This window comes from Terrapene carolina, unplaced genomic scaffold, assembly GCF_002925995.2.
Source record: "Terrapene carolina triunguis isolate 2854851 unplaced genomic scaffold, T_m_triunguis-2.0 Scaffold183, whole genome shotgun sequence".
NCBI lineage: Eukaryota > Metazoa > Chordata > Testudines > Emydidae > Terrapene > Terrapene triunguis.
The window spans coordinates 4,675,166-4,690,359 of record NW_020664534.1 but is presented as its reverse complement, the minus strand read 5'-3'; the positions used below and the strand labels follow the sequence as shown (position 1 = coordinate 4,690,359).

The 15,194-nt window shown below is 39.4% G+C and overlaps 1 protein-coding gene across 1 annotated transcript in view; it reads left to right on the top strand.

Moving 5' to 3' along the window:
• SDHA (succinate dehydrogenase complex flavoprotein subunit A) overlaps positions 1-15,194 on the top strand; it is a 33,648-nt gene that overhangs the window by 2,025 nt on the left and 16,429 nt on the right. The window contains exons 2-9 of the mRNA XM_029912079.1: positions 6,904-6,990; positions 7,416-7,577; positions 8,202-8,345; positions 8,790-8,954; positions 10,382-10,530; positions 11,815-11,939; positions 14,141-14,218; positions 14,807-14,955. Coding sequence (XP_029767939.1) covers positions 6,904-6,990; positions 7,416-7,577; positions 8,202-8,345; positions 8,790-8,954; positions 10,382-10,530; positions 11,815-11,939; positions 14,141-14,218; positions 14,807-14,955 — 1,059 coding nt within the window. The remainder of the gene's footprint in view (positions 1-6,903; positions 6,991-7,415; positions 7,578-8,201; positions 8,346-8,789; positions 8,955-10,381; positions 10,531-11,814; positions 11,940-14,140; positions 14,219-14,806; positions 14,956-15,194) is intronic.

The following is a 15,194-nucleotide window of genomic DNA, read 5'->3' as shown; positions in this document are numbered from 1 at the left end:
TGAGAAATATTGAAAATGAGCCAGTGACTTGAATGCATTGATTTTTAAAGCTTTTATATGAAAGAATGAAATAAATAGGAAGGAAATATGTGTCTTAATGTAGTGGTCCATAACATTTTCCACTGAATTTTATGGAACTCCAAAATTTTGACTTTAGAGATAGAATAAAGAGAAGCAGGCTGGCCTACGAGTCACTCCCCATGCCTTTCTGCCTGGCTGCAGAGGAACGCGCGCAAAAAAAGAAAGGCAAGGGCATGTGTTAGAACAGGACATATGTTTCCTGCCTGTTGCTGGAGGATGCTTTCCTAGTTATTGCTGAGGAGTTAGGCTGGTTAAGCAGAGTCCTTTTTCTCAGCTATATGGGGGCATTCTGCCTTTCAGCTTGTCCCCTTCCTCGGCTTGACAGCATCTCAGTCCCTAGCTCAGAGTGCAAAGGACAAGCTGGGAGGAAAAAGTCTCCTGTATAGGAGCAGGGGCAGCAACTTCTACCATTGCGTGGAACAGGCAGTGAGGAAGACTGTCCTCACACCTGTTGGGAGAAGGAGGGAAAGAAGCTTGCTAGAAGAGGGGGAAAGATTGAATTGTAGTGTTTAAGCAAACAGGAATAATAAAACATTTTTGAAGCCTTGCCTACCTTTCTTTAGTTGTTGGAGCCCTGCTGTTTTGAATTTACATAATATCAAGGGAGCCAAAAATAATAAAGAATGTTAGTACAGTAAATTGGATGCTTAGAGTGTGTTGTATAATGTTCTGTTATATAAAAGGTTACTGTATGTCTTAAAATCACAATTGAGTAACTAAATGCTCTTGTTTTTACATACCTTTTCATTTGTTAAATTTATTTGGTTATAAATGAAACTTTACATAGGTTAATTTTGAAAATGGCCAAAACAAAAAATTCGTGGGACATTGAAGTATTAGGTGTGGTGAAAAATGCATATTGATAATACTTACCTACTTCAGAACTAGTATGCAAATATAACTCATAGAACTGATTATCACTTTTCCTGAGTATTCCCCAGGTATGTCTACACAGCAACTAGACACCTGCGGCTGGCATGAGCCAGTCGCAGGTTTTTCTTTGCTGTATAGTCATACCCCCCATTTCTAGTTGTATGTATGGTACACAAAGGTTTCATAATTTGTACTGTCCACTAACTCAGGGTTTGTGCAGCCAGTGAATATGAAGTGAGATATTCTGATGAGATCTTCATCCTTGTTCTGTAGGCTTCTGTGCAGCATGTTTCTGAACAAAGACCCCAGAGAATATACTGCAGAAATGTTCATACATACATTTTGCATTTTAAATAGGAGGAACACCACCGCAGCTATAATTTGTATTCAGAAATATGAGCTTCAGCAGTTCTGATGAACAGGAAAATGTTGAAAACAAACTTGCTAAACAGTTAATTTTGTTATCCCATTTCTAGAGCCTCCTAATTCAGGGAAAAATATTATGAATGTTTGCAAACTGTACAGATGGAAGGTCCCCACAGTGGTTAGGATTGTATTGACTTGCAAATAGTTTGAAAATCTACCTACTTTTGGAAATGCAAACTAAAAGTTCCAAATACTACAGTGTGAGATAATTGGCGCATAATTGACTCAAAACCTAGGCCTGGTCTACACTACAGAATTAGGTAGATGTCAAGGCAGCTTACGTCGACCTAACTATATAAGCATCTACTACACTACGCAGCTTTTAATGACACGGCTGTGCTACTACAGCCAAGCCGTGCCACTAAAAGGCGCGCACCGTAGCTGCTGTTTGTCGGCAGGAGCGCTCTCCTGCCGACAAAGCGCTGTTCACACCAGCACTTTTTGTCGGTAAAACTTTTGTTGTTCGGGGGGGGGGGGGGTGTTTTAACACCCCGAACGACAAAAGATTTGCCAACAAAGTTCCCGTGTAAACAAAGCCTAAAATTTTGATCCCACTGACATAAGTCACCTGCTACTCTGCCTTAATTCCACCTCCATGAGAGCCATAGAATCAATGTCAATGTAGTTAGGTCAACACAGTGTCAGTGTAGACCAGGGGTTGGCAACCTTTCAGAAGTGGTGTGCCGAGTCTTCATTTATTCACTTTAATTTAAGGTTTTGCGTGCCAGTAATACATTTAACGTTTTTAGAAAGTCTCTTTCTATAAGTCTATAATATATAACAAAACTATTGTATGTAAAGTAAACAAGGTTTTTAAAATGTTTAAGAAGCTTCATTTAAAATAAAATTAAAATGCAGAGCCCCTGGACAGGTGGCCAGGACCTGGGTACTGAGAGTGCCACTGAAAATCAGCTCGCGTGCTGCCTTCGGCATGCGTGCCATAGGTTGCCTACCCCTGGTGTAGACACTGGGTTACTTGCATCGACTGTTGCTGGCTTTCAGAAGCCATCTCACGATGACAGTTAATTGGTGTAAGCGCTCTTGGTGAGCATGCGCACCATTGGTATGAGCAAAGTGTAGATAAGCACAGGCAATGTAATTAGCATGATGGCTGTATGCTGACGTAAATTAGGTTGGCTTAATTTTGTACTGTAGAATGCACTTAATTACTGTGTCATGTAGCAAAGTGTTTCTGTAAAATAAGGATATTCAATGTTTCAAAACTGCACAGTATTGTGGGTTTTTCTTGAACATCAGGATTCAGACTTTCCAGCCTGCCCTAGACTTCCATGTTGGATATTATGTTGTCAACTAAGACCCTGATTCTGAGGCAGAAGCTTGTGTTGGGATGTCATGTAGTTACAGTTCATTGGTTTGGGTGTTAAAACCTATAAAAAAAGGAAAATAGGTCAGTTAACTTCCTCCTGTGTTTTAGGTGGTTAATACATTTTATAGTTGGTGGAGTCTTCAAAAATATTTGCTTGTCACCTTTAGTAAAACAAAGCAAGAAATAAACTGCTTGGAATTGCTTGTTTGCCAGTTATGAGTTTTCTTTCTGCGCAGTAAAGCAGTGCTATCAATCACTCTGAGCAATAAAAGGTAAAGTTATGTTATCTTTTATCTAAGCAAATAAAAGTACACAGTAAAATATAGTGGAATACTGCAATATAACTATATATCTGAAGCTAGGTTTTGGAGCCAAGAAAACTGCTGCTCTATGCATTTTACACAGAGAGAGAGAGAGACAGGTAAGGTAATACCTTTTATTGGACCAGCTTTGTCCTGTGACTGCAGAGGTGTTAACTGCCATTTCATTTTGAATGGTTTCTTACAACATGTGTTAACTCTTTATGCTTAACAATCCTTGCCACTTTGTATTCAGCTATGACAATCTGAATTCTGGTCTACAATACAGACCTATATCCCTATAACTATGTTGCTCAGGGGTGTGAACAATTTACACCCCTCAGCTATGTAGTATCGAGCTAACCTCTGTATAGACAGCACTACAGCGCTAGAGAGCTTCTCCCACTGACATAGCTACCACCTCTTGGCTCAGCGTAGAGCATCTTCATTAAATTGCTACAGTGGCTATGCAGCTGCACCAATGCAGCATTTTTACTGTAGACTTACCCTGAGTATCTTGCCCACGTACAGTGGCGCAACTGTGCCGTTGTAGCACTTTAGTGAAGATGCTACTGTGCCAACGTGAGAGCTTCTCTCAGTGGTGTAGTTAATCTACATCCCTGAGAGCTAGTATCTGTGTTGAGGGGAGAAGCTCTCCCACTGATGTAGTGCTGTCTACACAGGTTTTTTTTTTTTTTTTCCCACACCCCTGACCAGCGTATTTATACCAACATAGGTCTGTAGTGTAGACCTGGCCCTGAAGAAGAGCTCGGTGTAGCTCGACAGCTTCTCTCTTTCACCAACAGAAGTGGGTCCAATAAAAGATATCTTGTCACCCACCAGGTTTCTTTCCTATCCTGGGACCAACACAGCTACAACAATACTGGAAACATTTTCCACTGGGTCCTGTTTTCAGTGTATCCTAGTACATTTTGCAAATGAAATATTCCTTTGCTATTCTTTAAAAAAAAAATTAAAATCTATTCTAAAAGACAGTGATTAAGAGGATAATTGTATAGTGACTAATGGAGTAGCTCTCTTTCATCAGCGATCAGGATGCCCATTCTTCTGTAGGCTTCCAGTGGAAATGAGTTTGATCTCACTCTGTTTTGCAATGGAAACTAGTCCACATTATAAAACATCTCCATCGTTGTTACTGACTTGCTTTCACTTCTAGTTGGTTCCAGTCTTTGTTCAAGATACTAGGTATTTGTGCTATTCTTTTTCTTTGGTTTGGTAAAGCTCACTTTAGTTGCTTCACTCTTCCAAACCTAAATGACCATCTTATAGCCAAGGAATTAGAAACCTTTCATCTAGTTCATTAGCATATAGCTAGTTAATGATACTAAAAAAGTGCAGTGACTAATGGGAGAGTTCCAAAGTTCATCCCCATAAAAATCTTTTTCTGAATGCCTTTTGATGACCTTGAATCTTCTTTAAAAATATTTCTTTTACGATTCTTACCTCTGGTATCAGTATCTTACCTTTCTTGTATAGGGTGCATGTTATAGTGGCACTGGAGCACTCCTATCCTTAAGTTTGTGTCATGACATCTGTTTAAAGGTCAACCTTTAAGTCATTTAAATGATTTTACAATATCAGTCCAAATCTTTGTTGCATTGTAGTTCCTGCTACTCTAACCTCTCCAGTTCACATTGTAGATTAGTTCTGTCTTCCTTTGTGTGTGCGTCTTCTCAAGTTTGTATCATTTGCAAATTTGGGAAGTGTAGAATTTCCACCAAGGAAACACCTGACACATGTGGAGACTGTATAGGATGTAGAGGTGCTTTGGTTAATCAAAAATACTACTTCTAGAAGGTGGAAAACATAGGAATCTGAGTATCAGAGGGGTAGCCGTGTTAGTCTGAATCTGTAAAAAGCAACAGAGGGTCCTGTGGCACCTTTAAGACTAACAGAAGTATTGGGAGCATAAGCTTTCGTGGGTAAGAACCTCACTTCTTCAGATGCAAACTGAAGAAGTGAGGTTCTTACCCACGAAAGCTTATGCTCCCAATACTTCTGTTAGTCTTAAAGGTGCCACAGGACCCTCTGTTGCTTTTTATAGGAATCTGAGCAGAGCTATAGAGAGCATTACTGCTTGAAATCTGAAATGCTTCACCTTTGTAACAAAAGGAGATTTGTGATTACTGATATTGGCATGTCCTACACTTGCCGCTCCCTGCTCCTCAAGTCTTCCACTTACACCTGACCTTGGGCACCCTTTCTTGGGACAGACCTTATGTATGTTAGAATATATGCATAATACCTCAAGAGTTCAGGTTCCTCCTGTGGAAAAAAACAAAACATATTATTGAATAATTTAAAAAATAACCATCCACCCTCCCAAAGGTCTCACGCCTTGCTGTGGCCAACAAAATAAACCAATTTTGGTGACTCTAGACAAAACAGTTTGAGATGACATTACAAAATAGTCCAAACTACTTAACAAAGGTGAAATAGCTGTGATTTTTTTTTTTCATACTGTTCGGTCTCAAAAACATTCTCATATTACCCCAGGCTTAAAAACAGTTGTCTGTCAGAGTATATGCAGATTGGTCTTGTTTTAGCTGGTTAGTATGTTATGCTCATACAAAGCACACGGAATCTTTATAGAGGAAGGTAAATACACAGCATTTATTGAAAATACAACAGTTGGCATATGCTTTTTAGACACATACATACACACATAGTCCTGCAGTGATGTTTATAGTTACCAGTCCAGAGTCTGGATCAATCTAGTGGCCAGCCAGATTGGTTGCAGAGGGGAGCGGGGCTCTATCGGTCGCGATCAGATGCTCCTGGAGTGTGGCGAGACGAACCCAAAGCCCCATGGCCAAGCACCCTGTTCTTATAGGTTTTTTTCTTTGTTGAAGCCTATGGATTTTGCTGTGTCAGTTTGTGACCGGTTACTTCTTAATTGGTGTAAACATTCCAATAGCCTCTGAGAGGGTCATCCTGTCCTTTGTTCCGATTTAATCAATTGTCCTTAGGGGTGCCAGCCTTCACCTCAGGGTCATCAATCTGCCCTTCATTATGGATGTGCATTGATGATTCTTTGATGTCCTTTAAGTCTCTTCACTCCTTCTTCTTTGACTCTGGCTATAACAATGGCCTTCACGCCTTATCTTTTCCTGCTGCATACCTTCCTCATTCACACAAACAGATTGAGAATACAAACAGTAGTATTTTATATCGGGCAAAAAAGCATTGCAAATTAAACCTTGCTAAGTTTTACAATCAATAACCAAGACAATTTACATTGAGACCCAGGCCTTCAATGTTCCTCTAATCTACTTAACATAGACACAATAGAGAATCCTGTCTCTTACTTACTAAAACCTTAAAATGAAATGTATATTTAACTAGAGTGCCTAATTTGTAATACATATAGGAAACCATAGTAGACATTATAACTTCTCCTAAAACAAAAGGGTGACCGTAATCAGTCATAAGGATTGTTCTGGTCTGTCATTCCTTTCTGCTATTCAAAAAGGGTGGCTGACAGGATGAAATCAAATCATACATTAATTCTTGTAGTACATTATAAAATCCAGCTCCTACAAGTATGTGTGGTAGAGAAGTAGGGGGTCAACACAGGAATTATAATAGTGTGTGTGTTGTAGGCTGTGCTGTGCAGAGTTTACTCTATTTTTTTAAAATCTTGGGTGGATTTCGTCTCTGTCACGTCCTGTATTTAGGAATAAGCAGGACTTTTCCCCTACAAATTACCCTAAAATTATATGAATCCAATATTCTTTAGCGATATGTATAACAAATTACATTCAGAAGTAAAGCATATTTGTTTTAGACATTGTATAACTGGAAATTCTGGGGATCTGGCTCATAAAACATTTGTAAACTAGAACATTTTACATAATTTTGAACATGTTTCAACAGTGGCCAGCAGCTTGCCAGGCTCTTGCACGTAACTTTCACTTTACTGTCTATGGAAAGAAGAACGCATCTGCTAAAGTTTCTGATTCGGTAAGTTCATATTTATCTATGAGACAGTCTTCCTTCCTGGTGGTTCAGTGTATATTCTTAATGTTTCTGGAATTTGGAAGAAGAGAATAGAACTGGATTATCAGAGTTCTGGTTTCATGTATACCTTTTTTTTTTTTTTTTTTTCTTTGGTTGAAGAACATTTCAGTAGGGGCAATGAATCGTTAAAATGGATCATGCGTTGACTTTAGTAATACATACTGCATTGACTAGAACCTACTTAAATGATTCATTTACACTATGCTAAGCTTGTGATGCAGGTAAAATCAGTGATAATGCACAGTTTGAGAAACTTGCTATATATCCTCCAGTATACATTAAAAAAAATGCATAAAGTAGTTAAACTGACACTGCTTGAGCTATAATCATTTGACTTATGATCTTAATTCAGTAATCTTTCTCCTCAGATTTCTACACAATATCCAGTAGTGGACCATGAATTTGATGCTGTCGTTGTGGGTGCTGGTGGGGCAGGTTTGCGGGCTGCATTTGGTTTGTCGGAGGCTGGATTTAATACAGCATGTGTTACAAAGCTGTTCCCTACCAGATCCCATACTGTTGCTGCACAGGTAAGAATTTAAATATAATTATTTTGATATTAAAAATACTGATATTTTCGTAACACAAATTTTATGTATAGAGTATTATGATTCATAAGTTGACTGAATTTCAGTCCCACGTTATGATTAGTAAAAATGGACGTTAGGATCTAAGTAAAACAGTTTAGGAAAATTGTATATGTTTGACTTTTATTCTATGGCTTTATTATTTTTTGTTGTATTAACATGCCACTCCATTTTATGATTTCAGTTGTTGTTTAAGTGTGTACAATGTTGTAATTTATTCTGCTGTACAAAATGTTTTACCCTAAAAGGAATGAGATGTTAACCATTGCGAAGTTGATAAAGACTCATAATTTCTACTGTATAAATGAGAGACAAGGTGGGTTAAGGAATAGCTCTTATTAAACTAACTTCTTTTGGTGAAAGAGATATGTGTTTGAGGTTACACCGTTTCTTCATGTTTGTATGCTGTATAAATGGCACAGTACATAAATTTGATTTTAAAGTAATTTATCAGTTGTCTTACATATTATTTAATATTGTGTGTTTTAATAGGATTGAGAAATGAACTGGCTTTTGAAATTATGCATTTCAAATGTCACTTTGGGGAAATCTATTTTTCATTTTCAGGGAGGGATCAATGCTGCTTTGGGAAACATGGAGGAAGATAACTGGAGATGGCACTTTTATGACACCGTGAAAGGATCTGATTGGCTGGGAGACCAGGATGCCATTCATTACATGACTGAGGAGGCACCTGCTGCAGTTGTAGAGGTGAAATTATTCATATTGAAGTTTATTTGAATTATAATTATCTGCAACACAAATCAGTATCCATAGTGACATTTTAATGATACAGATATTAGACTGGAATAGTAAACTTTGTATAAAGAGAAACTCCTTTCTTTGTTGCCTTCTTGAGGGTGGGTGATAGGTTTATTAGTGTTACAAAGCAACCATAACAGTAACTAGAGATGTAAATATTGTTTAAAAAGTTAACCGTTTAAAGTATTAAAAAATATTAATAAAACAGTTAACTGATTAAAGGGCTGGTGTGGCTAGGCCAGCTGGCTGGCCCACAGGTTAACAGTTAAGGCAGGTTAACTGGTAAGACTAATGCTTATCAATTAACTGGTTAACATTTTACATCCCTAACAGTAACTTGCCTGTTGTTGAAGTCCACAGCTATATCTCTAATACTTTGTTTGGGCTCAACAGCTGGAAAATTATGGAATGCCATTTAGCAGAACAGAAGAAGGGAAGATCTATCAGCGTGCCTTTGGTGGACAGAGCCTTCAGTTTGGGAAAGGGGGACAGGCTCATCGATGCTGTTGTGTCGCGGACAGGACAGGACACTCACTGTTGCATACCCTGTATGGCAGGGTAAGAAACTGTGAAATGGGAAACAGAGCTTGACTTTTGTTTTTAAATAATGGCTACTGTAGGCATTTAAAAAACTTGTTAAAATTAATAGTGCTGTTAACATGTGGGCTCTGCTATATGAGAGTTTAGAGTCAGCAAGGAATCCAGGAGAATTCCTAATCTTGATCCCAGACCTCCTTTTTTCCCATGGCATGCTTCTGCTTGATATCAGCGTGACAGAAACAGAAGAAGGCTGAAAAAAGAATCTGCTTTTCCTGCACTTCTTCCTGGAGAGAATGCATAGATAGTAAGCTCTGCAAATTTTGTGGCCAGAGGAAGCACTCTCTTCCTTTTGCTGCTGTGCCATGACGCACTGACTTATTGCCCCTCCCGCCACAACCACTCACCCACCCCTTGGCCAGTCCCAGGAAGAGTTCCATCTAGACCTTCTCATGGGCCAAGAAAAAACTGGGCCAGAGTGACAGAGCACCCCAACAGGGAGGTAGCAAGTAAGATCAGCCTCCATCCACCCTCACAGCAAGTATGGGAAACTTGGAGGGTAGGTGTGGTTCTGGCAATGCAAAAATGCGACCACCAAGCTGCCTGAGCTTGTCTCATCAGCCTCTACTGGTGACCACAGCTCTAGTTAATAGGTCCTGTCCATCTCCTAGTGCAAGGCCATAAAAGATGAACAAATATCCAGAGTATTAAGAACTAGTAAGTGGCCCTTAGACCTAATTTCAGTAAGGACTTAACAACCAATGTACTTTATGCACTCTTTACAGAGGCTTAGCTAATTGTTCCTCTCTATCCTGAATGAAGCCTGTATGTGGAACCATAATATAGATAAATGTATGGGGGCTGAAGAGAGATAGGGCACTTGCTTTTAGGTGCTATCTGCTTCTTCCAAGATGAAGGAAATGCCCATAGTCCACTTGCCCAGCTGCAGGTACTCTTTGGTCTTGTTAACACCCTATTATAGTGCTTGAAGAAGTGTGAAGTGAGCTTTCCCCGGGGTAATTTGAGGGGTAATAGGCTAGTGCATGGGACAGGAACTGAAAGAGATCAGGAAGTGAGACTCGCCATGTACCAAGTGTTGTCAACCACACAGAGTAAACTGAAACATGGAATTTTTCTCATCTACCTTCGTTGTTACTTATACCAATGATAAGTACAACATTTTCAGACAAATTTGATGAGGGACTATTCCTTTAAATGGTTTGGTAATGAAACATGGCCTGTCCAATCTAAACATTCTGTATTTTCTAGAACACTATTATCCTAAAAGAGCCGCAGACTTTTTGCATACAGGCTTATCTGGATAATAGTTTCCATGAGAACTGAGTCTGATTTTATTCTTATGTAACTAAGCACTTTTTAACGAGGCTGTGGGGAAAAAAATTGTTTAGCTTTTGCATGTACCTTAACTAAAATGTTTTCTTTTCTAGTCCCTAAGATATGATACCAGCTATTTTGTTGAGTATTTTGCCTTGGACCTCCTGATGGAAAATGGAGAATGTCGTGGAGTTATTGCACTTTGCATAGAAGATGGCTCAATACATCGTTTAAGAGCAAAGAACACTGTTATTGCCACTGGGTAATGTGCTATAAAATTATGCTGAAGTTTAAAAAAAAACAAAAACCTAAAGTGTAGCTGCTCCCGGTGTGTAAAAATATATTCAGAAAATACAAACAGAAACCTCGTGGATCACTAAAAGACGAATTGTGGTGAACCATGTAATTTTGGTGCAAAAATGATGTGATCCTAATTTTGAGTAAACTGATCCTCTCTGTTCTTTTGTCGGTCCTGCCCTCTTCTGCTTCTGTGTTAGTCTTTTATCTGCTTGTTAGGTTTAGATCAGCAACTCTAGAATAAATGGAATAATACTGAGTTTGTGCAGAGAAGCACACTTCGTGTTTGGTGGTTGCATAATGTGGGTGCCTTAAATTAGGTCCCTAAATAAGTGAATTGATTTTTTTCAGAGATATTGAGCAATTCCAATCCTGTTAAAGTCAATAGGAGCTTCATATGCTCAGAACCTCTGCAAAATCAAGACACTTTTTTACCTTGGGTGGGATGAATTTAGTTGCCAGAATTTACGCAATCGAGTTTGGAAATTTTGTCTAAACTTTATTTCAAGCTGTGGAAATTGCACCTTTATATGTACAATCCTGGTTTTACATTATTTTTATCTCCCTTGGGCATTGTAGTATGCTGTTCCTGCCAGAAGTTGCTAACAGCACTAGTCTCATTAAATTTGTGTACTTGAGGTAGTGTCATGGAAATAAGAAACAGAGGAGAAAGAACTTATCTTCCTGAAAGAACTCTGCATGAAGAAAGGCACCGTTTTCAGAAAAAAAACCACAGTTCTGGTATTTAATTGAGGAGAGCCAAATCACTGGCCCAAAGTAAAACAATGTGTGTATGAGGGGAAAATGCCACATGATTCCTCTCTCAAAAAATTGACCCCATTAGTGGGACATAATTCCACTGACAACTTTTGAAAGGAACCCTGGTTAGCAATTCTAGAGGAAGTGTGGTGCTATTCCTCTTTCACCTACTAGCCTCAAGTTATTTTTCAGATATTAGTTGAGCTAGATGATCCTCCACTTGGTCAAGTTGCACAGCAGACAGCCTATCAATTTTGTTCACATTAGGTTAAATTTAAATTAGCGAGAAGCTTAATATGTGTGATAAATGAGTACAGTGGCTGACTGAATGCTATGCAGAAAGTCCTCTGCTTTAGTTGAATTGTAAATCTGCTGTTGCACAAAGCGCAGAAAATAAGCTAAACATCCTAATGAAATCTTACTGATTCTCTACTGATTTCTTAAGGAAAATATTGCAGACAAATTTTAATTTTTGAAATGTTTTCTCTAGTGGGTATGGCCGCACCTTCTTCAGTTGCACATCTGCTCATACCAGCACAGGTGATGGCACAGCTATGGTCACACGAGCTGGCCTTCCTTGCCAGGACTTAGAGTTTGTACAGTTCCACCCTACAGGTACAGTATAAGACTAGAAAGGCACTCTTTGTTTTCTAGGAATTTGAAGTATTCAAAAAATAACATCTCTGAAATATTAAGCCTCACAGTTTTATAGTATTTAAGAGGTGTAGCGTCTTAAGCATGTTAAAAGCTTTTCAGCTCACCCTTAACATCCGGTTTCAAGTTGCAGGTTCCCCTGCAACATTTAATATTGCAAGCAACTAAATGGAGCAAGGAATTGACATTCATTAAACTTATTTAGATGTTTTTGATGTCTGCAACTATTGTAGGGAAAAATACAGAATCCTGAATTCAGGAGTCTTATGAAGTAAAAAGCAACAGAGGGTCCTGTGGCACCTTTAAGACTAACAGAAGTATTGGGAGCATAAGCTTTCGTGGGTAAGAACCAGTGGGAGATACGTCAACTGTTGTATAAAAAGTACTTAAGTTGTACATTTTGGTATAAACTTACGTGCAATTAATTTTGGGTTTTAAACACTGTACCAAATATAGTTACTTCATTAAAATTTAGGTTCATGTTTCAAAATTGTAATCTAGTGCCTCCACTTCTCTAGCTTTAAAATAACAACAATGAATTATTCCTTTAATTTTTTAAATCTTAGGTTGTACACTGCATTTGTTTCTTAATCTTGGAAAGCATTAGCGTCAAGAAATCAGTTGATAATTCCTAAAGAAATGAGATTAAATTTCAAAAATACAGTATTGATTAAAGACATTCTAATAACTGAAGTCAAGATCTTCATAGTTAAGGATCTGCACATAAGTTTGCCTTTGATGTAGTGTCCATGCTCCTCATGATGCTTGACCAGTGAACTGAATGTATATAAGCAGACTTGGCAGAATTTGATTTTTATTGTTTTGAAGTTTTGACTATTAATATCAATTTTTATTAAACAATTTTCATTTGTCCCAGTTGTGGGAAATTAAGGGGAGCCTTAGGGTTAGGGCTAGAGCAGGGCTGCAGGGGGCTCCTTATGTGGCTGAGGGGTCGGAGAGACCCAGGTAGAAGGTGTAGGGGGGTCCGCGGTCTTGGCCCAGGGAGCAGAGATCCCTGTCCAGGGATGTAAGGAGGAGGATGAGCCCCCTGCTGTAGAGAAGGCCACACCGCTGCTGAAGAGCTCTTGCTGGGGAGAGCCCTGCTGCCTGCCAGTGAGTGAGAGAGCAGGGCTATGACAACAGAGCTGCAGAGGGCTCCCCGTGGAGCCAGTGACACTGGATCCCTGCAGGCGAATGGTGCAGAGAAAGCTATGATCCCGGTAGGGAGAGCAGAGGTTGCTGGCTAGAGCCATGACGACTAGCCCCCAGCTGCAGGAGAGGCCAACCCAGCTGCTGAGCGGTTCCTGCCTGGGAACAGCTTCTATACCCCTAGGGGTGGGGCCATAACAGCAGGACTGTAGAAAGCTGCCTGCATGATTGCAGGGCCCATGACATGAATCCTTGTAGGTCCTAGGTGAGGGAGAGGCTGTGTTTGCCAACTGTTACCTATGGATATATTTTTCATTGATTTCTGTGTGTCAGGTGAAATAAACGTTTACTGACAACTAACAATTTATATTGAATCCTGCCAAGCTTGTTATAAGTATATTGTAGTGCCATTTTTGTGATTTCAGAAGGTGCAGAGACATACCTACTGTGTAAATTGGCTATATATATGAATTGCAGTGTGAGTGGGAAGGGGAAGGTATATTGAAATATTGTGGAGTTTTCTAGCAACTGCATTTTTGGGGTAGATGGAAATCTATTGGGCTGCCTTTTATACTGGAATTGTAGAAAATGTTTATGGAAGGTAAGAAACTAGCTGTTGGTGTTGAAGTGAGGGACAGTGCGTCTTTGGGACTATTGGTTATATGTAGTCATGGACCTGAACTTAATGTATGGGTAATGAAGGTTTATGGTCCATATTGGAAAGGTGGATGAGGTATGGTTACTTGGTGATAGCTAAGTAAAATGGTCATTCTTGGATATCTGGAGAGTGGATGTTAAGTTTTTCTGGATCTTAGGAAATTCAAACTTTAAAAGGCGTTATAACTATAATGTTATAACAAGATTTCATTGTGTATACATATATTATATTTACCATCATTTATCACTTTAAGGCTTTTTTTGGTCAAAGAATCTTCATAGTTTATTTAAGTTATTGAATTATCAATGTCAGTATTCCTTAAATTTGTTAATCAGCCAACACTTTCACTTCCCAGGATCACCCAGAGGAGTGAAGATGATCAAGTGGGTCTTGCTAAGTTTGGGGGAAGAGAAGACAAGACGAGACTCACTAAGCTAATCTTCACTCCCCAGGTGACCCAGGGAGCCATAGAAGCATACCTGTTGCACTCCTCCTCCTTCCTTACAGCTGTAGTAGTGGAGCTGCAAAGATGTGGAACTGCAGACAGTCATAAAATCCTTGATCGTATCCAGTCTGGTTTCTGAGTTAAGTCCTCAGGCAACAGGGTGTTCATAAACATTGAGACCGTGCAGAGTTTACAAGCTCCACTGAGAGACTATTTCACATGATCATAGTGAGCAAGTCCCAAAGTAACTCACCACCCTTCCGGGAAAAATGTTCAAAGTACTAATTGCCTTTTGGGACAGATAAATAAAACAGTTGATTTTAGACAGTTTGAGGGATGATGTTCACAAAGGTCAACTTTAACAATTGAAAAGTCTGTGTTGTAACTGTCCAAATCGTGGCTTTTTTTTTAAACCTCGCATTTGGTACAAAAATCCATCTTTGGCAGGAGATCACAAATGTAAATTTTAGACAGTCTTTTTGAGGACGAGGATTGAGGCCCAATGTGGAATATAATAGGAAGCAATTTAAAACATTAACTTTGGAGTATTCAATGGTGTGACTATTCTCATGATAGCCAGGACTGTGGGTCACCTTGTTACTCCCTGCCTCCAGGGAGTGGGAATCTTTCTTGTTTTGCTGGGTGTCAGCTCCCTGACACCTCCAGACTTTCAACAACTCAAGCACTCTTCTCTGGGCTGTGCCAGCCCTGTCTTCTCCTTGCAGGTTAATAATAGGTGCACTCAAATCCCCAAGGCCCTTTGCATTTTTCTCCTGTGATATCCAGCTCCTGACACTGGTTACTCTCAGAAATTCTAGATTGTCTGCACCCAAAGGTGCAATATACCCCAATTTACCAGTTTTACCTTAAACCACTGCTTCCTGTAAACCAGTGCTTCTCAAAGCCGGTCCGCCGCTTGTTCAGGGAAAGCCCCTGGTGGTCCGGGCCGGTTTGTTTACCTGAC